The sequence below is a fragment of the Amphibalanus amphitrite genome, unplaced genomic scaffold (genome assembly GCF_019059575.1).
Source record: "Amphibalanus amphitrite isolate SeventyFive unplaced genomic scaffold, NRLGWU_Aamphi_draft 000889F_arrow, whole genome shotgun sequence".
Lineage (NCBI taxonomy): Eukaryota > Metazoa > Arthropoda > Thecostraca > Balanomorpha > Balanidae > Amphibalanus > Amphibalanus amphitrite.
Genome location: NW_024882383.1, coordinates 205041 through 231439, shown reverse-complemented (window position 1 = coordinate 231439; position 26399 = coordinate 205041). Strand labels below are relative to the sequence as shown.

The 26399-nt window shown below is 50.3% G+C and overlaps 2 protein-coding genes across 2 annotated transcripts in view; one reads left to right on the top strand and one right to left on the bottom strand.

The window, feature by feature from the left end:
* LOC122367687 (paxillin-like) overlaps nt 1–17250 on the top strand; it is a 57292-nt gene extending 40042 nt beyond the window's left edge. The window contains exons 4-10 of the mRNA XM_043341023.1: nt 2822–2900; nt 10677–10800; nt 12689–12874; nt 13581–13754; nt 14302–14532; nt 15190–15310; nt 15689–17250. Of these exons, the coding sequence (XP_043196958.1) occupies nt 2822–2900; nt 10677–10800; nt 12689–12874; nt 13581–13754; nt 14302–14532; nt 15190–15310; nt 15689–15834 (1061 nt within the window). The 3' untranslated portion in view covers nt 15835–17250. The remainder of the gene's footprint in view (nt 1–2821; nt 2901–10676; nt 10801–12688; nt 12875–13580; nt 13755–14301; nt 14533–15189; nt 15311–15688) is intronic.
* An 802-nt stretch (nt 17251–18052) lies between these two features.
* LOC122367692 (protein CASP-like) lies at nt 18053–26051 on the bottom strand. Its single transcript, XM_043341026.1, has 7 exons — nt 26030–26051; nt 25117–25253; nt 23119–23276; nt 21346–21487; nt 20798–20944; nt 18410–18555; nt 18053–18101 (listed from the first exon to the last, which is right to left on the bottom strand). Exons 1-7 carry the CDS (start codon nt 26049–26051, stop codon nt 18053–18055), a joined length of 801 nt encoding a protein of 266 aa, XP_043196961.1.
* Between the last annotated feature and the right edge of the window lie 348 nt (nt 26052–26399).

The following is a 26399-nucleotide window of genomic DNA, read 5'->3' as shown; positions in this document are numbered from 1 at the left end:
TTTTATTTTCTTTGCTGATCATTTTGAACATAAAAAATCATAAATCCATTGCAAAAAAAATAATTTCGTGAAAGTGAACTATTTCCTTTAACTCAATTTGTAATCGGCTCAGCATAGGTAGCCTTTGTGACCTTAACCCAGCCCTCTGTTAAATGCATCTGTAAGCAATGAAATGGAATTAGAATTGCGTCAGAACTGAAGTTACTGAATTCATGAATGTGGAAATGTCGTCCTGCATGTATATTTGTTTTCTGACTTGCTATAGAAACTCCGTTGCGCAGTGCGGACCGTGCGGGTCTGAGTCTGAATATGCGCAGTATACACATCTGGTCAGGCAGGTAGGGTACATTGCATTATGCACATCTTAAAAGGAAATTGCTTTATTCAAAACACTTTATAGAGCCTGGCAGTTGGTTAGCGGAAATGTGTTCTATGTATGTATTGCTCAGATTGAGTCAAATCATGAATGCATGAACGATATACTACCTACCTTTATTAGCACCTGACCGTTTATGTATGACCGTGTAACAATAGATTCAATTGGCGATTCTTGTCTGCATGCCTTGTATCTAGTTGCGTATGTCCGAAATGCGACTACCTTTGCACAATCACACTCGTAATAAATGAGTTATCGATCGCAGTTCTTTTACGGCATGGCACATGCCGACACACGCCTTGCAGCCGTGATGGCGCACATGAAAAAGCAATGCGACCTTCTAATACAATCAATACACTATGCAATACACTACCTATACATTATGTACAGCCTTACTGCACCCTGTGCGCTCGGCCTGCCCGATGCCCAGCCCATGACATATCGCAGCGAGTTCAACGTACTAAAAGAATAGCGCGTTTGTGGCAGGCACATGCCACTGCAGACTGTGGGACGCTCCTTCCCAGAGAGCTTTCGGCTGGATCGGGATGGGGCGTATCTACGCACCTGGACCCTGCAGAGCACACCTGACCTGTCACCACGCTCGTGTTCGGTGCACACGGAACAGTGCAGCGTGGTACAGCTGGTGCACGTCCGGCAACCGGTGAACACTACCTTATATGGGGTCCGCACGGGGGTGTAGCGTCATATGAAACGGCTCCACTGCAGGGCGAAAAGCGAGAATAAATGCATTAGTGGTCTGATTCTCATTTCGATGGAATTAAAAGAGGCTAGATTTTTACATACCCAATCACCCAAGCCTGCTTAGTGCTTATACAGAATTCCCATGATTTTGCACGGTTATGTTGAGTATAATGTCGAGTGTGTCAAGTTTTGCGGTAGTTCAGCTGAGACGCTCAAAAGCGGAAGCGACGAAGAAGTGTTTGGTATTGGTTATTCGGGTACAATTTGCCCCAACAGCTCCGAAGTCTAGCCTCACCACCTGGGATGAGCTCCAATCCGACTTCCCACTCTAATCCGGTCACACCGGCCGTGGGAGTAAAACAGCAGACTATGAACTGAATATAAAGACTTGACTGCTGCCTGGCAGCTGATAATGCGCTAACCGCTTCAATCAGTTGCTGGGAACGGGGTCTCGGCTATTCCCGACATGTTGTGATTACCGCAGACGAATAAACCGCGCATGTCTTCATCGTGCCAAAGTGCCGTCAGCGTGGTGCCATCCCTGCTGTAGTAGCCTTGACCCAGTACGGAGGAGCTGCGCAGATGAGACGTGATGGACGGAAATAGTACGGATCGTGGGCCCGGGGAGGGAGGGGGGGGGGGGGCACCGGATGCCGAGCGGACATCAGAAGGCCCACCGGCTGGCTGGGTGCCAAACATGGGGAACGGGGGGGGGGGGGCGTCTGCCGCCGTGTTTTACGGAAGCTTCGTGGGTGGCAACTGGTAACACCTATCTGTGTGTTGCCTGCATGTATGTATGCCTATACTTGTCTGTCTGTTTGTCTGTCTGTCTGTCTGTCTGTCTGTCTATCTATCTGTCTATTGCCACCTTCTGTCATCGCTGTCACGTCCTCTGGCCCTCGGGAGGGTTCGCACCGGCTGACTTCACCCCTGGGCTGACTGTCTGACCTCCGTGACGTCACCAGAGCTGACAGCATCTGTCACTAGCTGACAGCTGCTGGCAGCGACTCGCCTGGCCAGGAAGCCAAGTCACGCCGTACGAACCCTGTATTATTTCACGCTACTTGACAGCGAATGGCATTAAACGTGACAGTACTCGTGTGTAGGCGTGCCAGAGTGTGCGTGAACCAAACACTGAGACCGGCACTTGCTTTGCGTAACTTGTTGACAGGATGCGTTTTCCGTCCTTGCGTCTCATAGTACCATTCTAAATCTTCTTTATTCATCCGTCATCCTTCATCATCTATCCTTCATCCTTCATTCTCCATCCTTTATCCTTCTTTCTCCAACCTCCATCCTTCGTCATTTGTCCTTCTTTCTCCAACCTCCATCCTTCGTCATTTGTCCTTCTTTCTCCAACCTCCATCCTTCGTCATTTGTCCTTCTTTCTCCAACCTCCATCCTGCGTCATTTATCCTTCTTCCTCCAACCTCCATCCTTCGTCATTTGTCCTTCTTTCTACAACCTCCATCCTTCGTCATTTGTCCTTCTTCCTCCATCCTACATCAATCATCCATCACCCTTCATTCTTTATCAACTCATTCATTGTTTATATCTTTCATCCTTCAACCTTCATCAGTCCTCTTCATCATTTTATCCTTCGTAAGAGTGTGTAAAGAAGGTAAAGCTATGCTACTTCCACCTATAGAACCTCAACTTATCCATCAGTTTCCCACTGTCAGAGTGGCGTCCACCAATGTCCATTGCTCAGTGCCACTAATTTCGTGTCTTTGGTCGTTTCAGAGTCGCCGTCTCCGCCTGTCTCCAACATGGTGGCCGTCCAACCGGCCTCTCACGACGAGCTGGACATCATCCCCAGTCCGTGAGTACAATTTACCAGATACACACTAGACAGATGTGTCGACGAGCTGGACATCATCCCCAGCCCGTGAGTACAATTTACCAGACACGCACTACACAGCTGTGTCGACGAACTGAGCACTGACTACTGGGAGGTGGTATTTATCGAACAGACAGCAATGGCCGACGACTGGTTGTTGGCCAGACCATATGCAGTGGTCTGTGACAGTCTATCGAATAGACCATCGCAATGGTCGACGACCGTTTATCGAACAGACAGCAGTGATTTGTTCGAACAGACCATTCGTATAGGTTCATCACATCACTTTTATTAAATAGACCATTCGTATTGGTTGGTGTTTGTCGAGCCAGTCCGCCGTACACACAGAAAAAATATTAACACCGTTAGCGGTGTAATTGCACAGTACATATCTGAGCACTTGAGGAAAGTTAATTTAGTCCCTTCCCCGCTTAAATTACTCGCGCTTCTAAATGAACACCAGGAAGAAGGTAATAGAACACTGTTAGGAGGGTTGGGTGTTTTGCTACATGTAGTACTACATGTAGTAGTAGCAAAACACTACATGTACATGTAGTGGGCTACATGTAGTAAAACACCCAACCCTCCTAACAGTGTTCTATTACCTTCTTCCTGGTGTTCATTTAGAAGCGCGAGTAATTTAAGCGGGGAAGGGACTAAATTAACTTTCCTCAAGTGCTCAGATATGTACTGTGCAATTACACCGCTAACGGTGTCAATATTTTTCTGTGTGTACGCCGCTTTCGATTAGCAAGCCTTGACCCCGGGGCTCGGTTCAGCGCCCTTCGAACTGCGTTCCCACCTGACATTCTCTGCATTAATAATCCACAGCGGGCAAATCAACATACATAATCCCGCAAACAAACACTGTCGGTCGGGACTTCGTACCTGGCTGAGGTCTCCCAGGGTGCCGTCAGGGGTCCTCGACCTCGCGGGGTCCGCCAGGGAAGGACCAGGTGACAAATAGGACTCGTTAGGGCACCTCAGGGGTCCGCGCACCCTTCCAGTCCCCACTGCCTCTCAGGGCAGGGCTGGGGAGGAATGCGACGTCCACATACAGAGGGAAGAGATATGTCTCAGGAATGTAGAGAGCCTGGGATGTGCAACGATCAAGTTCAGCCATGGGATTATCGGTGGGATGTGATATATCAGGCGTTCATGCAAATGCTGCCTCGATGTCACGCAGCGGGCAAACGAGATAGCCAAACCTGGCTAGTGGTTAATCAATGGTACTTACCTAAGCCGTCTGCTGTTTAATCCCGTTGGATGTCGGATATGCCTCTTTGACTTCTGAGCAGACGGGACGAATATGCAAAAGCTTACTGGCGTATTCGTGTGATCTTGTGTGTCCAACATACCGTATTGCACGGTGGACTTGAATCTGGTTGATGGCTCTTGAATCAACTGATTGAAAACATTGTTTTTATTAATTCCAGTTTGTTATAGCACCGACGCTTTATAAGGGTTTGCTAGAGTCACGACTCCCGTATCAAGCACTGATGTTGATGAAGGAATGCAACTGACCGGGTGGATGATGTGCATGTGCATGGTGAGCCAAATGCAGAGGAAGCATGCCGATGAAACCCATATGTGGCTTCACATAAGTGGTGCGCCATTGTATTCACTGTATTGCGAAGCTGCAGCGCCGCGCATTCAGCGGCGACAAAGGCTCTGTAATGCACGCTGTTGCAGTGAGGTCATTCGTTGCTCGGTGCTTTTCACTGCGTGGCTGTCTAGAGACTGTTGGCTCTCAGCATCGACCAGCTGACGTGCTCAAATCAGTGTCTTCCAATATCCTATAATACATTTTTAAGAAGTTACAATTTCCTCTATGAATTTTGTCCTGTTTATTTATATGTGTAACCAATTAAATTTTGTCCTGTCTATTCAATGTGTATTGGTTACCAATGACGTTATAATCTTCAGAAATGAAGGATGAAATTGAGGTCTGATTCTTATTAAAATTATGACTTATAAATGCCACTCTTATTTGTAAGTACGTCCTACGCCGTATGTAACGGTAGCTGTTGGCAAATACAACACTCACCGAAATATACGCCAGTCACTCACTCGCAGATCCTCTGACAGTGCATCCCAGGTGATCGTAATACCGGCCGTTAGCGGCCGTTTTGACTTGGAGAAGCGGTGTAAGTTCTTACTGCTCTGAATACCAAATACCGGTAGTCCAGCTGAAGCAGACACGGCGCATGTAATCGGGATCGATCTGAGCTGTTCCCTTGGTAACATGAGGCTCCAGGTCCAGATAAACAGTAAATATATCCGCATTGTGTCGGATAGAATAACGGCAGCTGACGCCACACACCATATGTAAACATCGACAGCCGCAGCGCAATCCGTAACAGCCTCTCCCAGAATACCCCAAATACCCCTATCCATCTCCGTCTGCGCTCCGCTCCGTCAGCCGCACACGGCGCCCGGTGTGTCTCCGGCCGTGCCAGCCCGCGCCTCGTGACGCCCCTGGCACTCTTCGCGACACTCCTGGCACTCCTCGCGACACTCCTGGCACTCCTCGTGACACTCACGGCACTCCTCGCGACACTCATGGCCTGCTAGGAGTGTCAAAGTGGTGATGAATCACAGTCCAGTGGTCCCGAGCATTGGTATCGACGACGCGACGAACCCTGTTAAGGTCGATAGCGACGGCGCCGACGCTGGTAGTGTCTGAGAGACTGAGAGAGTGAAAGTTCTCTGATTGGGCTGCCGTCATATCCATGCATTGCCGGCCTCCTGTAGTTTTAAGACTGCTGGCCTCGAGCCTGTACTTTTTCGTCTCGTAGTCCTCCTGTCATTCGTATTGCTGAGCAGCAATTTAAGTCAACTTAAATCTGCATTTCCGTCAGTTTACGAAGACTTCCTTTCATCTCCTCTCGAGTCATTCAAGTGACATCCTCATTGTCTTAGCTCTGTCTCAGATTTATTCCAGTCGATCACTAACTCCATCAAAGATCAGGTCACCAGAGGTCATCAATGGTAAAATAGTGAGGTAGTGAACTGTTCATTTCGTTTACTCCTTGCTTCATAGCTCGCCGCCTGTTCTTTTCCTGCATTTTAGCGTTTATAGCATACTCCGCTGATTTAAGCGATCTTCCCCTTTCGATCTACATAGCCCATTCATTCAGCGCTCAGTCTCCCACGCTCTACCCCGCTCTCCGCCGCTCTGTCGGCTGGGTGACGTCAGTCCGCCGCCCGCCGCTGCCGTCGGCCCGCTCCGCCGCGCCAGTCCTGGTGGCAGCTCGTCACGAGCAGCAGGCCCGCCCGAGAGCCGCCCACCGAGCCGCCCGAGAGCCGCCCACCAAGCCGCCCGAGAGCCGCCCACCGTGCCGCCCACACTGCAGTCCTGGGCGTCGATCGCTGAGAGCTGCGAGAAGTGCTGCGCGGATAGGGATCTATCATCTACAGAAAAAGTGACAAACAGGTGTCCATTCGTGGGGCGTGCCCGACATGCATCCCCCGTTCCAAGCAGCTCTGAAAACTTTTTTGGATCAACGGAAGTCGTCCAGAGAATTTCCGTAAGCCGTCCTAGCACCGTCGTCTGCCGCCTTCAGCCGCCCAGCTCGGTCGACTGCGCGAGCTGCGAAAAGCACCGTGTGATTAACGATCTTCTCTTGGCTCGGGGTAGTGAGAACATCCGCCGCTGACTGGCGGTTCGAGCCGAGTTCGGGCGGGTCGACCACCGAGCTATAGTCAAGCTTGTATCAGATTTGACAGTGAGGAAGTGTGGTGAGGTGGGGTGTGGGTTTGCAGTTGAGGTGTGAACTGCGATCAACATATCCACGCGCCAGTGTGAAGGTCGCTCGCGGGAGGCCCACTGGTGTTGCAGGGTCGACGGTCGTGTTTCAGGTGACCTGAGTGTGCACCGTGCGGTCAGGTCAGGTGACTCGGAGTGGCGATTTGCGCGAGCCAGGGGCACAGTGGAGAGACGCAAAACCATGGGCCGGCCGGGGCAGATTCTCGAGCTGATTGAGATCGTCGACTATGTGCTACCACCCCAGTAAGTATCCCGGGAGGGACGAACGAGTCAGATTGGTGGATAGTGTGGGTGGGGCTGTTGGGCTTTGGGCTTGAAATGTGGCTGATTGTGAGATTTAATACCGGGTCGTAATGTTCAGATCGGCTGAATGGCCTTCGAGAAGTCATGCTCTCGTTCAAAACATAATGATGCTCGTTATACTTATATCCCAAGTCAATCTATAGCCATTTTATCTGCATAAACATGACTTATTTGTGAACATGGATGCATTTTGTGCAGAGCACAAAAGGCGTTGTCATCAGGGCGACGTTTGAAGGCAATTGTTGAACAATGAACGAGGGAATCGTAATCTTCCGCGAAATTCATAGAACCTAAACTAGAACTTCTCAAACCAGTTTTGAACTAACACACAGTAATGGTATGTTTCAATGAGGATATTACGTCAAACTCTTCATGAATATGGCACAACATAATGGAAATGCATAAACGAACAGGATTCATGCTAAATTCCTTGTTGGCCGGGCTATCTCATTGAAACACGGCATTAAACATTCCACAATCCGCAACCCGTAGCGGGCGGCCCTTCCCAAATCCATTCAGGCCAGGGCGAGGCCCGGCGGGACCCCCTGCCGTCAGGTAACGCCAGCCCGCCATCCCACCGCCGCCCCGCCCCGCCCCCGCCCCGCTCGGCGGGTGCCGCCCCCTCTGCAGGTAAACAAACGGTCCTTTGCCGCCGCCGGCAGAGCCAAGGCCGGCACCTGCCACTGCCGTGCTCCTGGCATGGTGCAGTGACAGCCACCACTGCCAGGAAGCGGGCACGGCAGCGGTGTGGGTGGCGACAGACAACAGCCGCTGTCATGAGCTGTCAGTCTAAGACAGATGACGTCATCGTCAGGTGACGGTGGAACCCCGCGGAGAAGCGTTAACAAGAGATGGTGTCGGGCCGTGGCCGGTGCCGACTGGCGGCAGTTTCTGGTGTTGGCGGAAGTCTGTCTAGCCCCGGCGGCGGGCGGAGGCGGAGGATGATGAACGGAATCCCTGACGGATGGAGGCGCGGGCGGAGAGACGTGGTGAGATTTGGAGAGATGCGGCGGGATGCGGTGAGAAATGGAGAGAGGGATACGGAGAGATGTGGTGAGATGTGCAGAGAGAAGTGGTTGGATGCGGTGAGAAATGGAGAGAGGGATATAGAGAGATGTGGTGAGATGCGGTGGGATGCGGTGGGATGCGGTGAGTGGCTGTGATGAGGTTGCGGGCGGCCAAGGTCGCTGCTCTGCCCTCGGACCGTGCGATGGGAAGGCGCGGCGGCGTGGCGGCGTCCTCCTCTGCGAGCCGAGCGGACCGCAGGAGCCCGCAGCGGGCCGCGCCGCCCTCAGAGTGCCGCGGGGGAGCGGGGGCGGTGCTGAGCGTGCCCGGCAGACTACAGCGCCTTATCGGGGCCTGCTGAGTACTGAGAGCCGTTACAGCGAAGGCCGGGAGGTTTACTGCGGATACGAGCCGAGTCTGGTGATGGAAATTGGGACAAGTTGTCAGTCGCTGCGAACTTCAGCAGGGCTGGGAACGTGTCGGTGACCTCTGCATGAAAGACGTCTCAACTTCCGGTCATAAACAGAGATAAATGTCGGCTCTGCTAACCATCAGATGTTCGCACTTGCGAGTGATGTCGGGTGACCTTTGCTGGGGTCTGGCATCACTTAGTTTCATGAGGCATTCAACAGGCCTCTTCTGAGGGCTTATGATTCGTTCAAGCTTGCATTGTCACTGTTCAATCTAGAGACACAGATACTTCGCAACACTTAATTCTGTGCCCCTGGCACAGAATCACTGCAACCTGTTCTGACCGTCACTGAGTCACTGCAGCCTCCCACTATCTATCACCGGGTCACTGCAGCAGTGCAGCATCCTCCGACCGTCACTGGGTTACTGCAGGATCCCTCTACAGGGTGAGCCATAAAGATTTACCCATCGATAAATTCACTTTGTTTCCAAACGGGTTGGAGTAGGTATGCCATCTTTTGCATATATGTCGCATATTTGTCTCCAATCCTGACAGTGTAGCTCATTTTGTATATGCTCGTCCACTGTCTCTGCTACGCTCCTGAAATGCGAGGTCGTCTTAACGCACATCCGCCGCTCCTGCAATTCAGGAATCACCACTGGGTGTTGGCTGCTGAACACTGCTTGGTCTAAAGAATGCTGGGCACAAATTATCCCAGACTTCAGCCCCACGGGCTTCGCAAATTGAAATATCCTGAAAACCCGACTCTACCGAGTCCCTGAAACACCGCAAATGACATACGGCGCAGCATTGTTATAGCATGGATGGTCGAGGAAAATTAATGAAAAGACGGTGCGGCGGCCGCGTGCCATAGTACTCTCGCGTCTCGGGCGCGTAACATAAGAAGAATGCAAGCATACAGAAAACAGACTACATTTATTAGTTAGGAGATGACGTTGTTATATGTATGTAAAAGATGACATAGCTATGTCAGCGCGCCTTGAAACAAAGTTAAATTTTCGATGGGTAAATCTTTATGGCTCACCCTGTAATTATCACTGGGTCACTGCAGCCTGCCTCTAATTATCACCAGGTCACTGCAGCCTGCCCTGGCTCCCAGCCCGGGTCAGTCTGACCCTCGGTGTCAGTTATCTACCCGTGACCTCAGCGCTGACACGGTACACCACTGCCGGACGGGCAGCATAAACACAGAGGCCGGCCCGACGATCGGTGAGGGGTACCGAATCAGTGCAGGGCGGGGGCCAGCCGCGGCGCTCCGAGCTGAGGCGCTGACAGCTGATCGGGCGATGACAGCCGCCCAGTGCCCCCTGTCCATCACCCAGTGCCCCCTAACCGCCGCCCGGTACCCCTGACAGTCACCCGGTGCCCCCTGACCGCCGATCAGTGCCCCCTGACCATCTCCCAGTGCCCCCTGACCGTCGCCCAGTGTCCTCTGAGTCCTGACAGCCTCCCAGTGCCCCCTGACAGCCTCCCGGTGCCCCCTGATAGTCACCCGGTACCCCCTGATAGTCACCCGGTACCCCCTGATAGTCACCCGGTGCCCCCCGACGGTCACCCGGTGCCCCTGACAGTCACCCGGTGCCCCCTGACAGCCTCCCGGTGCCCCCCGACGGTCACCCGGTGCCACTCAGTCCACACTCTCCTCAGCAGAGGTGCCGTGATCAACGGACTTCTCAGATCAGTCCACTCACTGTTTTACCAACAGAGGGATTTCATTCCCAGCCCGCAAATCACGTCAATGGTTCTGCAGAACTGAAACATTTAATCCGTGCCAAGAAACGCTTTGGGTGTTGATAGACCTCGGCCAGGAAAAGCAAGGCTTCTGATGCTGCGCCGCGGGGTTCATGAGCCGGTCGTGCATTGTTTATTTGAGATTGCGTTGCGCCATGATGTGGTGCGACTGGCAAAGAAAAGCATTGCATCATCCTCCTGGTTTATCATATTTTATATTTTCAATATAAAAATTGTATTCTATTGTATATGTTTTGCCTTATTACATTATGATAAAATATGTACACTAACTTATATTGGATAATACATCGCTCTACTCGTAATTTGCATCGTATCGCAAAGGAGATTTCAATTAGAACGGAAGCCACATCAAAATGTAGGGAGCCTGCCTGCGTGAAAGCTGCCTCTGCGCCTCTGTTGCTCAATGTTATTGCTCTCCTCTCATCCCCGATATTCTGTCGGTTCGCTGCCTCGTCTCGCCTTCCCCTCTCCCTAACATGCGCGGTACCCCCGGCAGGAACGCCAAGACGTTCGAGACGCGGACGGTGACGGTGACGGAGAGCGTGCCGGAAGGATGTCACAACACATCGTCCGCCACCCAGGAGCTGGACGACCTGATGGCATCGCTCTCCGACTTCAAGGTACGTCACACTTTCTCTGATTTCTTCCTTCCTTTTCCCCCTTCGCTGCTCCATATTCGCTTAGTGATGGATTGTAATACTGTCATGTCATTATCCGCCAATACCGACATTAAAATTCAATGTCACTGCATTGCCACGTCTACAAATGTGTGATTTTTATGTGAAGGCACAAACGGCCTCACTGTTTGAATAAGAAATATGCAGTGATGCAGACGGCGGCTTCTCTCGGGGCAGCTCCTGTCCCCCGCTCCGGTGATCGTTTCATCATCAGCCGATGTCACGGCTCCCCTGGGCTCATACCAGCTCGGTTATTTTCAGCTGCGCCGCGCGCCGCCGGGCGGGAGGCTACCATCACCCTCCCCACCCCGGTGACACCCCCTCCCCTCCCCGGTGACACAGCCGCCGCCTCCGAGTGACACAGCCCCCCTCTCCTCCTCGGTGACACAGCCGCCGCCTCCGGGTGACACAGCCCTCCCCTTCCCTCCCCTCCCCGGTGACACAGCCGCCGCCTCCCGGTGACCGGCCACGTGCCCTGAGGCTAAATCGGTCGCCGTTTATCCGTCGACGGCCGGTTTACCAAGCCGCGTCGAGCCAGTGTTTATCGGAGACCACAGGAGGCGGGCCGCCGCGCCGTCCGGGGGTCCGGACGGGGGGTGCGCCCCCGGGGAGAGCGGCCGTAGATGAGCATCTCGCGTCGAGAGCGTTCCTTGCTTGACGTGGTTACTCATGACTCCCTGACTAAGCCCTCAACTGCGACGATATGAGGCCTTGGTGTCAGCTAGGCTCTTGGCCCCGACGGCGATGTAAGACACGGGCCCACCTGGGCCTTGTTGCGACAGCGTGCCATCCATCACGCTGGGTTCCTGCTTTGCTTGGCGCGTGACTTCTGCGTGTAAACAAATGAAAAACATGTGTTTCGTGCCGGAGTAGCATTCATTTGGGCGAGAGGTCCCGTCGATGATTAACATCCGTGTTGAAACTTCGAACTTCGAAGCACGACACAGAAGTTTGCTCTATAGTTGGCTGAAACATTTACATGTTGCTCTCATTGTGTCAATCAGAAGTGTCGAAAGGCTTCAACAGCTTTGTCAGGTATCACAGTGACTTGCACTTTACTGATTGGATTGAAATGAAAACGGTCACGACTTAATTTGTGGCTGACATGCTGTACCGCTGTCCAATGGCAACACGACACGAACGCTCCCCCTCCCCTCCCCTCCCGACTCTCGCTGCGCACATAGCGCTCGTTATGCTTCATCAGGAGCATGGCGCTCTGGTGCACACACATGCACGCGTGCACCCCGCCGACTGCAGTGAGCTCGAGGGCGATGAGGGACGCTCTCCGGTAGCGTGCACGGCAGATGGGCGCACACAGGAGACCGGGAGGTGTTTACACAGATGAACTGCCCGCCCCGGGGATCTTCCGGGGGTCGGGCTGACTGATATACAGACGGGCATATTTCATGAGTGAACCGATTGGAATGTTTTCAGACACTTCATCATATAGTGAAATAAGAAATAAAAATTGATTCAGCATTGGTGCCAATTTTCAAACAGACTTTTTGGACAATGTAAGTTGGATTTTTTTTGGCATAGAATCGTATCATACGTCCTGTAGATTGGGTTTGGGAGTTGGAACTCATGGATTTTTGGGTGCACTGTAGGCCGTAGGCTTGGTCGGCGGAATACCGTTTATCTAATACTTCTCTTATTCGTCTTAGCCATATTAACGTATGTCTCATAACTCATAAGCCTAACTTATCGCCATACTTGCATGATGTCAGGTCAGGTCAGGATCAGAAAGACAAACAAGTCATCTCTTATGACCCTTTCCTCCCTTTACCCCTCTGGGCAGCTCTGCATCACCTAACCCCTCCCCTCTCGGCAGATCCACGCCACCTCGTACCAGCGCACGGTGGTGGAGGAGACCCACGACCCGCCGCTCGAGCAGCCGGCCAAAGCTAGTCAGCTAGACACCATGCTGGGTAACCTGCAGGACGATATGGACAGGCAGGGCGTCAACACGGCCGTCAAAGGCACCTGCGCCGCCTGCGGACAGCCGATCGTCGGACAGGTCGGTCGGAGAGCTGAATCTGGAGAGGAGGGAGGAGGGGAAGAGAAGAGAGGGAGGGACGGACGGAAAGAAGGAGGAGAGGTAGGATTTATGAAGAGAGTGGGAAAAAGACACGGAGATAGAAAAAGGGATTAATAAAAAGAGAGAGAGAGAAGAGAGAGAGAGAGAGAGAGAGAGAGAGAGAGAGAGAGAGAGAGAGAGAGAGAGAGAGATGGAGAGAGAGAGAGAGAGAGAGAGAGAGGGAGAGGGAGAGGGAGAGGGAGAAAAGGAACTGTAGCACACCGGATATGAGTTGGTATTTAAAGGATTGCAGGCTGAAGAGCACTGAAGCCGAGGAATGAGACCATTAGAGGACGTGACTGGTGCGTTTAATGAAAAGGTCGTTTGCTCGCTAGGTGTCGGCTGTGACATGTAGTGGGTGGGATCACGGGCAATAGGGGCTGGTAATTAAGCCAGGCTTGTGTGCTGGGAGTGGATGCGTTGCACACTATTTATTCAGTCGATGAGGTCTTGCAAGCAATTCTATGACTTCTGACTTACGATGCAAATCATTTCTTTTTTAATTCTTTCCTTGTTATTGTATTTTCATCACACTTATTAAGCGCACCATGCAAGTTAAGGGATGGTTTAGCGAATAAACACTTGGTATTCCTGGTCATGAGTGCATATTTTTTACGTTATCATCTGAACTCTGCCTGAATTTCAGGTAATTACGGCGCTGGGCAAAACGTGGCATCCTGAACACTTTACCTGTAGCCACTGCAACATGGAGCTGGGCAACAAGAATTTCTTCGAGCGGGACGGCCAGCCGTTCTGCGAGCACGACTACCACCAGCTGTTCTCGCCGCGCTGCAGCTACTGCCGCGGACCCATACTGGACGTGAGTGTTACAGAGACCCTGGACGTCAGCCAGTGTCGCACAGGCCGCCCTGGACGTGAATGTTGCTTTTAGGGTCCGTATTGGACCTATTGAACCCTAAAAGCAACTACTCTAATCCAAGCTGTCAGTAATCCACGGTTAACTTGAACATAGGTCATTTAGATTCGAAGGATAAAAATGTCTCCGAAAATCACCTCACTCCGACCGATTGTCCAACGCTGCCCGCCACGTAAAGTTTTGTGCGATGCGGTACAGTATCCTACAGGCGTTGAGCGCAACGCCATCTAGTGAATGAAATGAGAAACACGTCGGACGTTCGCCTGTTAGCGGGCGGTGCGGTTCCACTCAAACAAAAAGTGAACTGTCGTCTTTGCATCGATCATAATTATTTAGTCTTTTATCGACCTGGTACTGACATAGCCAACAGCCATGCTGCTGAGCAGAAAAAAAACTTGTGTACATTTGGAGCATTGTCTTACACTGGCACTCAGCATTTTTAAAAACAATTTAGAGCGTTTGCACTAACGCATCTCCTCTGTCCTCACAGAAATGCGTCACGGCCCTGGGCCAAACCTGGCACCCGGAGCACTTCTTCTGCGCCCAGTGCGGCCAGCCGTTCGGCGACGCCGGCTTCCACGAGCGCGACGGCAAGGCCTACTGCAGGCAGGACTACTTTGATATGTTCGCGCCGCGCTGCGCCGGCTGCGGCCAGCCCGTCATGGAGAACTACATCTCGGCACTCAACGCCCAGTGGCACTCGGAGTGCTTCGTCTGCACGGTGAGAGGCATGGGGTCTAGCTGAGGGGCGGGTTTGATGTAACGTGTTGGTGAGCCGACACTGACAGGTCGTCACAACTTATTGGCTAAATAATTTTGTATGAAAAGGACGCTATATGGCACTACGAACGCGTACTTTTTTACTTGTTTACATGAAGAGAAAGATTATTAAACCTCGCCAAGTGTGACTACGATGCCTGGTGGCCTGGTTTCAAGTTCCCTGTTTATTTCCAACATTCTTCGTTGTTAAATATCCTAACACCAGCGCAGTGGTGGTAATATGATCCCCGGGCCAGCTGGTGCCAATGATGCCGGAACGTCCCTTTGATGTTTGACCTTTGCGCTCGAATTTGTACAAAGCAAAGAGACCAGCGCGTCAAAGCCGTTTGATCTTTTATCTGTTGGTTTGTCAATCGGCAGTTATGACGCAATATTGGCACGGCTCGATGGCAGTTCATAGTTCATACGGTTGAATTACTCTAGCTGAAGCGACCGTTGCTGCTCGATATGTTCCCATACAAACGGCACGGTGAAAATCTTAGCGAGTTTTCACACCTTTGTCTTTCCAGGATTCGTACTGCACTGCTTCCTGTCACTGACCCTGCACAGATGAAATGTTAGCACCAATCGCTGACCAGTCGCTGTTCTCCGGTTTCAGGACTGTAAGCAGACGTTTGCGAACGGCTCGTTTTTTGACTACGAGGGCCAGCCATACTGTGAGACCCATTACCACGCCAAGAGGGGCTCGCTGTGCGCCGGCTGCCACAAGCCCATCACAGGTGAGCGGATAAGAGTCGCCCTCCGTCCTGTACCGTGTCGTTCTCGTTCGTTGAATCGGCCATGAGCCACGCGAGTCGCGACAACGACCCTATGTCCTGGGTTTAATCGTACCAAGCGCTTTCAGTGCTCTGTGATAAAACTGATTTCATTTTATCTTTTTCATTTTTCATTTTATTTATTTATTTATTTATTTTTTTATTTATTTATTTATTTATTTATTTATTTATTTATTTATTTCATTATTTATCTTTTTTGTCACGAAGCATGTGACGGAAGAAGCTAGAGACTTCACAAACAGAAAATGGTTTATCGATTGATCCATTCCACTTTAGCCTAATTTACGTAACATTCATTGCGTTTTTTTTCTTGTCTTCCAGGCCGGTGCGTCACTGCCATGTTCAAAAAGTTTCACCCGGAACACTTCAACTGCTCGTTCTGTCTGAAACAGCTCAACAAGGGCACCTTCAAGGAGCAGGACGACAAGCCCTACTGCCACCAGTGTTTCGAAAAGCTGTTCGGCTAAGTCACCAGTGGGATACCAGTGAGAAGGGATCCAAGTCCTCGGAACGATACTTTGGGCCAACTGAGGAGGGGCACTCTAGACTGTGCGGAGCTGCTTCAAATACTTCCTCAGTGTATCGATGATACAAGTGGCGTTTTGGCGATTACCCATCTCCGACGATCGTCGACTCGCCAGCATTTGCCATCTGTTCATCGGCTGACGCCAAATTCTCATCAGATGCCATCAATCCGCCATTAAGTTACATCATCCCGCCACTACACGGCATCACTTTGTCATATGATGATGCTCCATTGCTGGATTCCCTGTGCGCTTCATTGGCGGGCATGCAGGATGCCTGCCATTCTTGTCAGACGACCCACCCTTGATGGGGCTGAATCACAGAGAGCTTGGCCGTGTGGGTGCAGGATGATCTTGGATAACCGCTGGCATGATCTTGGCTCTCCACCTTCTAGGAGGAACGCTAAGTTTGAACGAAGCTTGCACATGACTAACCGTCGGAGAAACGTAAAAAGTCTGTACTTTAACAGTTTAGATTATGTAGTCAGCCTAACGTTTCAGATTACAAAACCTCTAAGATCTGGATGTCCGCGTGTGCGTGTCGTGGATGAAAATGCCCGGGGTTTAAATGGACAACCTAGAGTTGAACGCTGGCCAATGAACCCAAACATCTAAACCCAACCCTGGTGTCTGCTCCGAACTGGCCGCGGTTCATCCACCCTAGGTCGGTTCCTGAAGGATTTATGTACAGGCCACACTCGCCACAAATGGTCCAGCGACCATATCGCCTGCTTCTCTATCGCATCTTGCCGATGCAAATGAAGACAGGCAACCGACTCATGCTTTAGCGCGCGATTGTTGATCGCACACGTATGCTTGCTTATTGTATGTGAGTTTCTGTGTTTGCTAGCGGCCTGTATGTTGTCTAATGAAGGGGCTATGTGCCAAAGCCCCGTTCACCGGGTTTTAATGGTGTTCTGTTCAAACAGTACTTACCGTAGCACCAGTGTATGTTGTATTAGAAAAGAGGGGCCACGGCCCATCAAACTGCGGAGATATTTAACAAACCATAATAGCGATAGGTAGAGGTGTTTTAGGCCGTTGAAATGTTGAAACGGTTGACATTAACTCTCTGGTATAGGTATGATTTGTTCTCGCGGTGTGCCAAGTTGGTAGTCTATCATATAACGATGTCTCATGCGCTGTGTCTGTGCTTCATGAAGTCACCTTTGGTTACTTTTTAGAAGTCATCACCTAAAATCGCCGTGAGATTGGTGTGTATCTCTGAAAGCACACTCCTGAGTTGAGACCGGCGACACGTCTGTGTACTCTGCTTGATAACATGCATGTTAGCCTCATCAGTAGCCAGTGTGACGATGTTATACTAGCTAGTGGCATCAATGTAACCACATCCTACGAGTCATGTGTTTAGCGTGAGGCGGGACACAGACCGGTCACTCAGGGAGTGCTGCTTCTAATGATGTGTCTAGCCTAGACGCTCGCAGTGCCTCTAGCGGAGAGTTCGCTGGACAGCTCCATCGTCACAGCAGCGCCATCTAGTTACCAGCACCGGAGCACCACACTGACCTTTGAACGCGACACAAGTCATAACTATTGCCTTAAATATTGTATTTGGGGCCACATCGCAGCTTGCATGTGCCCGTGTACACTGTACATATGTATTTGCGCGGATCACACTACAGCATGTTTTCACATTCGCAAATCACCACAAACGTGCTGTGCACGGCGGCTATGCAACACAGTCCACTGGGTGTTCCGCAGACCAGCCTCTGGATGTTACAGCCACCCCTGCAGCGGCTGGAATCGATAAGAAGCACTCAAAGTCGGAATCAGCTACCACCAAAGGCAAAACGAATAACGATTGAACCTCGTGGTGATCGGACACACGTGGTAGGGACACTATGCAACTCCACGTGATATGGACAGAATTAAAACGATAACATCACTCAATACTGTCGTAGCGAGCCTATATAGACAGAAGCAGATGCCAATTTAAACGTTCACACGATCACACATCGTAACAACTGGGGGCGTCGGTCGAAAACGCAGCGGGCCAGACGCCCCCTCCCTTCACCGAAGAACCCCGGAATGTCTGTGTCGGTACCGCTCGCAGACGCAGTCGGTCCTCTCACGGAAGTAGCACAGAAGTGCGGACACGGGGCCGGCGACTGTGCTGCCATCTCTCTGCAGAGCGGCACACTCACAGGTGGCTCTCCTCCCCGTGAATCTTCAGCATGTGCTCGGCGTATCTGACGACAAAGACGGTTATACTCTTAGGTACTTTCACGTATGTACAAACACGTGTACTTATAAACGCACGCTCTCACCACGCTAGTGCTGTATGCTGGTTACTACTAAAGGCATGAAATATTCAGCACGGTCTCTGGGTCAGAGCGGGGGCCAGTGAGCAAGCCACTAGCAGAATCACTGACAGACCCGCCGACAGAATCACAGGACACGGGGGGTAAAACCACAAATGGAAGCACAAACAGAACCAATAAACAGCCACCACTAGCCGTCCGCTGTTTTGGGCTCACTTAGGTCAAGATCAACTCACTTTTCGGCGCAGTCTGATGAGAACTGTCGATGGTACATCTCCGTGTAGGCCATCTTGTAGAGGACAGCAAACACGAGCAGATGGAGCAGCAGTGTGTACAGAAAGGCCACCGTGCGTGCTGTACGGCTGGAGAGCACCAGCTGACCCTGGGAACACACGGTGAAAGAGTTAGCGATCGTCTAAGAGAGCATTAACCCTCGCATGTGTGCGGCGTTTTCCAGCTTCTAATGTGTAGGGGGGGGGGGGGTCGGTTGGACCCCCCCCTTGCCGTTTGGCCCCTGATCGAGCTAGAGCTTCGCGGAAAAAACGAGCGTGTTGCCCGTGACGAGAGGAAGCCGATGATACCCAATTTTAAGGTCCTAGGTCATTGGTTGACCTTCCAGGTCAGGTCAATGACCCAAAGTCGGGAAAATCGGGACCTATTAGAAAGTCGTAAAGTGTGGCTGCTAAGGGGTTTTTCGGGGTGATGATCACGAAAATCGTGTTAGTTTTGATCACAGATGATGTCTTTAAGCATTTAGACCAGGTCGGGTCAGGTCAGGTCAGGTCAATCAGTAGGCGTCGTGACGGGTATTCGTAGTACGTGTCAACCGCCTCTGACAGCTTCGTAACATGTTACGAAGGCACCAAAACTACTTCGTAAATGTCCAAATGGTTGCTAAATTCGAATTCAGCTCCAAAAACTAGCCTAAAAACATGTAAAACTCGAAAAAGTGAACCGAGGTCACCCGAGGTCACCAAAGGTCAATGACCTGACCTGACCTTCAGGTGACCTTAACACCCACCCTAATGCATGGGAGCAACATCAAATCACATGTTTGAACGTTTGAAACCACGAAAAGCTTGCAAACGCGCGGCTAATGCGAGCCGACGTACGCCGAATCGCGATTCCGGCCAAACATGGTCTCGGAAAAGAGGTCACAGGTCAAAGGTCATTTGGGTCAGGGTCATGAAATTTTCAGGGTAGGTGTCAAATTGATCAATGCGAGGGTACTGAAAGTTTCGTTGCGATCGGCCGCTTTTTACGCGAGTTATTCGCGAAAAACCATGGGGGGTCCATCCGACCCCCCCCCCCCCATACACATGCGAGGGTTAATGATCGTCTGGAGCACCAGCTGACCCTGAGAACACATATTGCGGAATGCGGGGTGGGGAACGGTGTTATGGAGCACCAACTGGCCCTGAGAACACATAGCAAGGGAGTCAGAGACTGTTTGGGGTAGCATTAGTGTTTGTCTGAGAGAACACCAACTGACCCTGAGAACACACGGTGAGGGAGTCGGGGACGGGACGGGTTATGGAGCACCAGGGGCTGTCTGAGAGAGCACCAGCTGACCCTGCGAGCACAAGGTGCAGGAGTCAGGGAAGGTGTCATGGAGCACCAGCTAGCCCTGAGGGGTACATGGTGTCTGTATGGGGGGGGGAAGGAGTGGGCAAAGGGAGCATTGCCCCTGGAGCACACGGCATGGGACTTAGAGCTGTGTAAGAAAGCGCCAGCACTGCATGGGATCCGGTATAGATGTCAGGGTAGCACCTGTTGAACGACCATCTCATCAGAGAACCTGCACTCAACAGAGAATAACACATCGAAAGTACGGTCTGGTTTCTGCAAATTCATAAAAATAAGCATGCACTGCACTGTGCATAATTAACGACTCCTATGATTTCCGATTGCGTATTTATCATCCAAGGATGTTTCGCAGATGCTTGGGTATTGGGCTGAATCGCACAGCAATCAGACCATGGGCATTGTGTATGTGACTTGAAAAAGCACACACACGACGTCGGTAGCCGGTCGGAGTGACAAAAACTGCTGCGAAACACAGTTTCCAGGTTTACGACAAACTGGTGTTCTGGCACACAGCTCTTTGATTGGTCCGAACTGACATCATGACAAGCCGGTTTCTGGACAGGCTGGTTGTGGTTTTCGAGGCGGTTCGCCGACGAAAAATGACACCAATTATCGGCAGCTGGTGCTAAAGCCGACACCTCGAAATCTCCGAACATCGAGAAGGTGTCAAAGTCGACATCATTTTTCGCTTTTAATGATTTTATAGGTACAAGGCTGTCAGAGCCACAGCTAATACTGCAAAAAGTTAACAGATTGTTTCGGTGGTCATGGGATTGAGAGGTTATTGCACGTTTGCAATTGCCAATTGGGTACTCGTGTCATAGAAAATGATCTCGAAGGTAGGCTGTACCGGAAGGCCTGAAACCAATAGCCGTAAAGGAAGTGACACTAAAGAGATCGACAGAATTAAAACAGGTAACAGCTGATGTCACAAAGCTCTCGTGGGGCAGCTAACCCAAGTGGCCAGCCCAGAAACATGACAGGCCTGTATGTTTCTCTAGGCCGTCCCAGAGCGACGAAACTTCTTCCGTCCTTACCATGGATAGTGTGACCTTCTCGAAGGGACTGAGCTGACTGTACTTCCTGGCCCGCTCCTGGCGCGAGAACGACGAGAACGGGTCCAGCGACTGTTCGTACTGGCTCGAGTAGCGAGACTCCACGTCCTGACCGGGCTTCTTCGGCTTCTGAAGCGCAAAAAAACCGGCGAGTTAGGTTAGAGAGGTGAATGAAAGTTGTAGCTAAAACGCACAGCCGCTCTGGGTAGCCACGAGGCATTATGATGTATCGACACATTGATTGACGTAACGGAAGCAGAAAAGAACTAAAATGTCAATTTTGTTGGTGGGAGATAAGGTTATCGCATTCACGGGTCAAACATTTCGTTTCGTAGCATATTTGATAGCCAAGTCTTTTTAACTACAAATGTACCTACATAACGTCCGCGCGTGTTGGACGAGTGAGTGCCTAACACTTCACACTGGTTATCGTCTCCAACCCCCTTCCCTCTCCAACATAGAGACACGCAGTTTATCAGTGCACCCCTGCGCCATGCCCGACATCTCCACAAACACGTCTGTCTGCTCACCTGGGACGAGTAGCTCTGCAAAAAGCGGATCTTCTCGAACAGTTTGAGGTTATCGCGCCTCAGGTCGTCGATCTCCGTATCCTTGAGGCTCAGCTCGTGTTGCGCCATGTTGCGCTCCTGTTCCAGCTCCTGAATTCTGAGCCTGGAGTCACACACGGGGACATCAACAACTCAAACACATGCTGACACGGACCGGGAGCAGCCTCGGCCCCATCGGCTGGGAGCGGATACAGGGCCGATAGAACGACTTCACACGACTCTGACCGGGATTATACCGGGTGGCCCAGAAAAAACGTTCCCAACTTTAAATCAATATTTCTCAGAAAGTGATAAAGATACAACATTGAAACTTCCAATAGTCAATGCGGCATACATTTTCAGTAAATGGTATGATTTTTATGTTATTCGGTCAATTACTTTTTAAATGGTTCGTGTTGCTAGCATGCCATGTAAAAATTACTTTTTTGCTCAGATTTTTACTAAAAAATATGAGTGAACGGGCCACTTCCATCTCGGCACCACGGCCTGCAGCCATGACTGCTACTGGCAACTAGTCTGGTTGATGGTTCAGGCCTCAGGGTGACACATTCCCTCTAGCTTTTTTCGTTATTCGGTAGATAACTAGTTGATCTTCTTGAAGGGAGGGCGATCAGCAGTAACCCATGCACCGTGCCACTCATGCTCGAAACAGGACTTGTTAAAACAAATGGCATCCATTCACAATTTTGGCGCCTTGATTTTGGCTCAGTATTTGAATATTTGGCACATAAGTGGGACAAAAATATTTAAAATAACAACACACGTTCTGGTTTCATTCACGTGTTCTATTTTTTCATTCTTTTTTTCTAACATGGTACGTCTAAGCCAATCATTACTGCCGTTCAACATCGGCAAAAAAAGCAAAAGCGTGTTACTTAATTCAACATAAGATTGCTGGCTTGAAAATGATGTTAAAGTGTTATAATTTGGCATACCAATGCGCAAAGAAGTGACGCTACCTTGATGAAAATTTTTGCTCGTTATTTGCACTCGAATTTGAGATATAGGCCTCCAAAGTTGGGAACGTTTTTTTTTGGGCCACCCGGTAGAACACTGGTCAGACGGAGCTCCCAGGTGCAGCGCTATCGGCAGTCAAAGAACAGCGGGACCACCAGGATTTGTGAGATGGCAGACACCCAGGATTAGCACTCCAGTGACGTTGGAAAGCCGCAGAGTACCGTGTAAGTCAATCATGACAGGCGGCCGAACACGGTTTGCCATTTGGCACACAGTTAGTTGCACTTTGCAGTGGACACATTTGTTGCTGGTTACAGACAGACAGGCAGGCAGGCACTGTGAGGTGGCATTCACATTGCACGAGCAAGGTTTCCAGGAAGTTTTTAAAACTCCGTTCTACGGCATTTAGCTATCAATGGATGTGATGCATGCTGAGGTTGAAGCTAGGAATTTCGACCACAAGGAATGGTCGAGTTATTAATTAAACAAGACCGCGTTATCCTTAAACAAAGTAAGTTGTCATTATTGCATGCCGTCGGCTTTCATGAAAAATGATAGCAAGTTTGACATTCTTTTCATGCATAGTCTTTCTTTTCTTCATATCATTTGAGTTTCTGCTCGAGGAGTCCCGCTGACCTGAGCTGCCAAACTAGCAGGACGTTCTCCCATCACCAACTTACCTTTGAATTAGCTAGCCTGACGTAATATCTGGCGAACTGGCAACCCTTCACCGATTAGTATGATCCTTTATTAACTGGTGACCCTTCACCCACTGACCTGAAGCGCTCCCTCTGCGCGGTGACGATGGGCAGGATGGTGTCGGCCGCCGAGCCGGGGTCCCCTCCCAGTACCGACGGAGGTCGGACAGGGGTCGGCATCGGCTCCATCGTGTCCCTCACGGCCTCTGCCACCAGCTCGGAGGAGGACGGCATCCCCTGGGACGTCAGGGGGGTAGAGGAGGTCAAATGAGGGGGAGATAGAGAGAGAGAGAGAGAGAGAGAGAGAGAGAGAGAGAGAGAGAGAGGAGAGAGAGAGAGAGAGAGAGAGAGAGAGAGAGAGAGAGAGAGAAAGAGAGAGAGAGTGAGAGAGAGAGAGAGAGAGAGAGAGAGAGAGAGAGGGAGAGAGAGAGAGAGCGGAGGGAGATACGGCATCTCCTGCACGTGAGAAAAATGTGAAGGACAAGCCGAGGTCAACAGGGGCACATCGAGAGGGAGTAACAAAGAGGTGAAGAGGGGGGTGGGACTATAGGGAGGTATATATAAGAATATAGGAATTAAATTCGGTCGACGAACATTTTCAATCCAAACTGTCCTGTTAATAAATCATAGGGGAATATGGCGGGATGGATATTCCAGCTGTTGCCGATAGGTACCTACCTATCTAAAAAAATTACATTCGGCAATCGGCTAAGAAAGTAGCATCCAATTTCTAGACGTTCTGTATTGTCACGTAAGTGTAAAAAAAAAATGTTTAAGCAGAAATTATATTTCCGCCTCCGTACCTATATGCCTATGTATTTCATCATTCTTGAGCGACTGAGCGTGTCTAAGAGAGGGTGGAGTACTCTAGTCGGACGTTGTGCACTTAAACTTTTGACCTGCCATGTGTCACATCACCATTCAATCTGCTCATAGTTGCGATTTACCCACTGAAGCCATGCAACATTGCATGCAAAGCGGTCGGTGTTGGTGTGACAACGGTTCCAAAACGCTTTTGGCAGCCGCCGTTAAAAACGTCCACCATCGGTATTTGAGAAAACGCTGGAGATAAGACTACAAAAAGCATCACGAAACACTGATTGAAGTGCCGTTATTCAAATGAGTATCGTTGGAAGGCATTCGTATTGCGTAGGTATATACTCCGTCGTTTCTGTACTAGGTTTCTTTTATGTTTCAAAAAGCTGTACATACAATTATCGGTTATGATAAAAAGGTAATCAAGAGTTCAAATGTAGCTGATCAAATGTGACTGATTAAAGTATCACTTCAAGTTGTGTTTTACATAACAAGAGATGCATCGATTGCATTAACTCATACCTAATATCAACACTTGTTTCCGTTCCGTTTTCGAGACGGAACCACTCAAACCGCTGTCAGGCCGGGGCGGCCTCCCCGCAAAACCACGACATGGAAACAGCATTCAGTTGAACGGTTATCCGTGGACATTTTAATTCCCGATTACCGTTGTCAGCCCAGCACAGTGGTAAAAACGATCGAACATACCGGGGCAGTCGATTCGTGTACTACAACCTGTAGCAGTGCAGTCACTGGAGCATTGTGTGCTCAATTTCACAAAATGGTTTAACTCAATAAATCAAATTAATAAAAGGCGGACTCCCTCGTCGACCTCGTCTTACGTGCAACAATTTCGATTCACCTCGCAGAAAGCTGAATCTCCTTTGGTAGAGTTTGGCGTACTTCATCCATGGTTTGGCCGCAGGAGAGTTATGAAATGGTTTGCGGTTTACCGTAAAGGCTACTCCATCTGCATACATATTTACCGCGTTTAACTGCATGCATGTTAACGAATGTAATTATACGCACTCCAACCTTACATTTTTTTGTCTAATTAAAAATGCAAAAAAAAAAACAGGTAGATATCTGACGCCTCTCTCTCTCTCTCTCTCTCTCTCTCTCTCTCTCTCTCTCTCTCTCTCTCTCTCTCTCTCTCTCTCTCTCTCTCTCTCTCTCTCTCTCTCCCTACCTTCCTCCCTGCCTCCCTCCATCTCCTCTCTCCCTCTCCCACCCCATCTCCCCCTTTCCTCCCGTGACTGACCTCTCCCTCGCCGCGGCATATGGCCGCCACCGAGTTCATGCTGCCCAGGTCATCCTCCAGCTTCTGAACCAGCTGACGCTGCTGCTCGATCGTCTCCAGGTGCTGGTCACGCTCCCTCTCCAGCGAGTCGCAGCGCGCTGTCGACAGAGAGGCAGGGGCAGACTGGTCAGTGGAGGTGGTGGAGCGCTGCAGAGATCAGTGTTTGGAGACTAATGGTCAGTAATTTGAATCACATTAGTCATTCAGACGTCTAATAACATGTCAGCAGTGTGTGATCAGGTCGTTTTGGATCAGAAGTCTGAGATCCCAAAGGTCATTGTTGATTGGAATCTCCGAGCAATGGGCTAGTTAGAGCAGTTGCAGCAGTCAGTGGTCAAAGAGTTATCTATCGGCATTCAGTGGTCACTGGTCAGTGGTCAGTGGTCAGTGGTGATGGTCAGTAGTCACCGGTCTTTGAGTGGCCGAGTGAACGTTCAGAAGTCGGAGAAGCGCGATACGCCGATTCAGAAATACACATTTCACAGCATACATCATGCACGGTCACAGGGTGGGACATCCCGGGAGAGACAGGGTGGGGTGGGCGCGGGAAGTCGGCATTCGTCCCACCTAAGAACCCTTTTCGTGCAGCGTCGGAATTCTTCCGGTCGCTAATGAAGAAAACAGTGAACCTGAAAAAGTCACAACTTCATCAATGTCAGGCAAGAAATACCAGTGCATTTTAGCTGAAGAGCTAGAGATCAGTGCATAAATTGGTATACGTAAAAAACAGTTCTTCTATGCAGCTCTAAAGGCATCATATGACCCGCCATATATCATGATATGGCGGTCATATGATATGGTGGTAATAAAGGCATTATACACCACCGCTTACACTATTTACAAAAAAAAAAATAGAGTGATGATCACTGCTCACTGCCCATGTGGTGCTCAAACATCCCACATTCCCGGCGTGGGTAAGAATAACTTTGATAAGAAATCGAGTGTCAAATCAATTCAAATGATGTTCAATCAATGATAATGTAGGTGAATCTGAATGTCAGTGCGTCGACAAACGTCAATAATTGTAAGCGTCAAAACAAATAAATGAAAAGCCGCTGAAAAAAAGCCACAGATTAAAAGCCGCCGGAAAAAAAACACTTTACGAAACCACGATGCGTCAGCATTGCCAGTGTTTCACTTCTGTATGTTTATGTACTGTCAATACAAACACTGTTCATCATATATAGCTACAAAACATATGTGCTACTCAGAACGTTGTATTTCGGCCATTTGTCCCTCTAAAC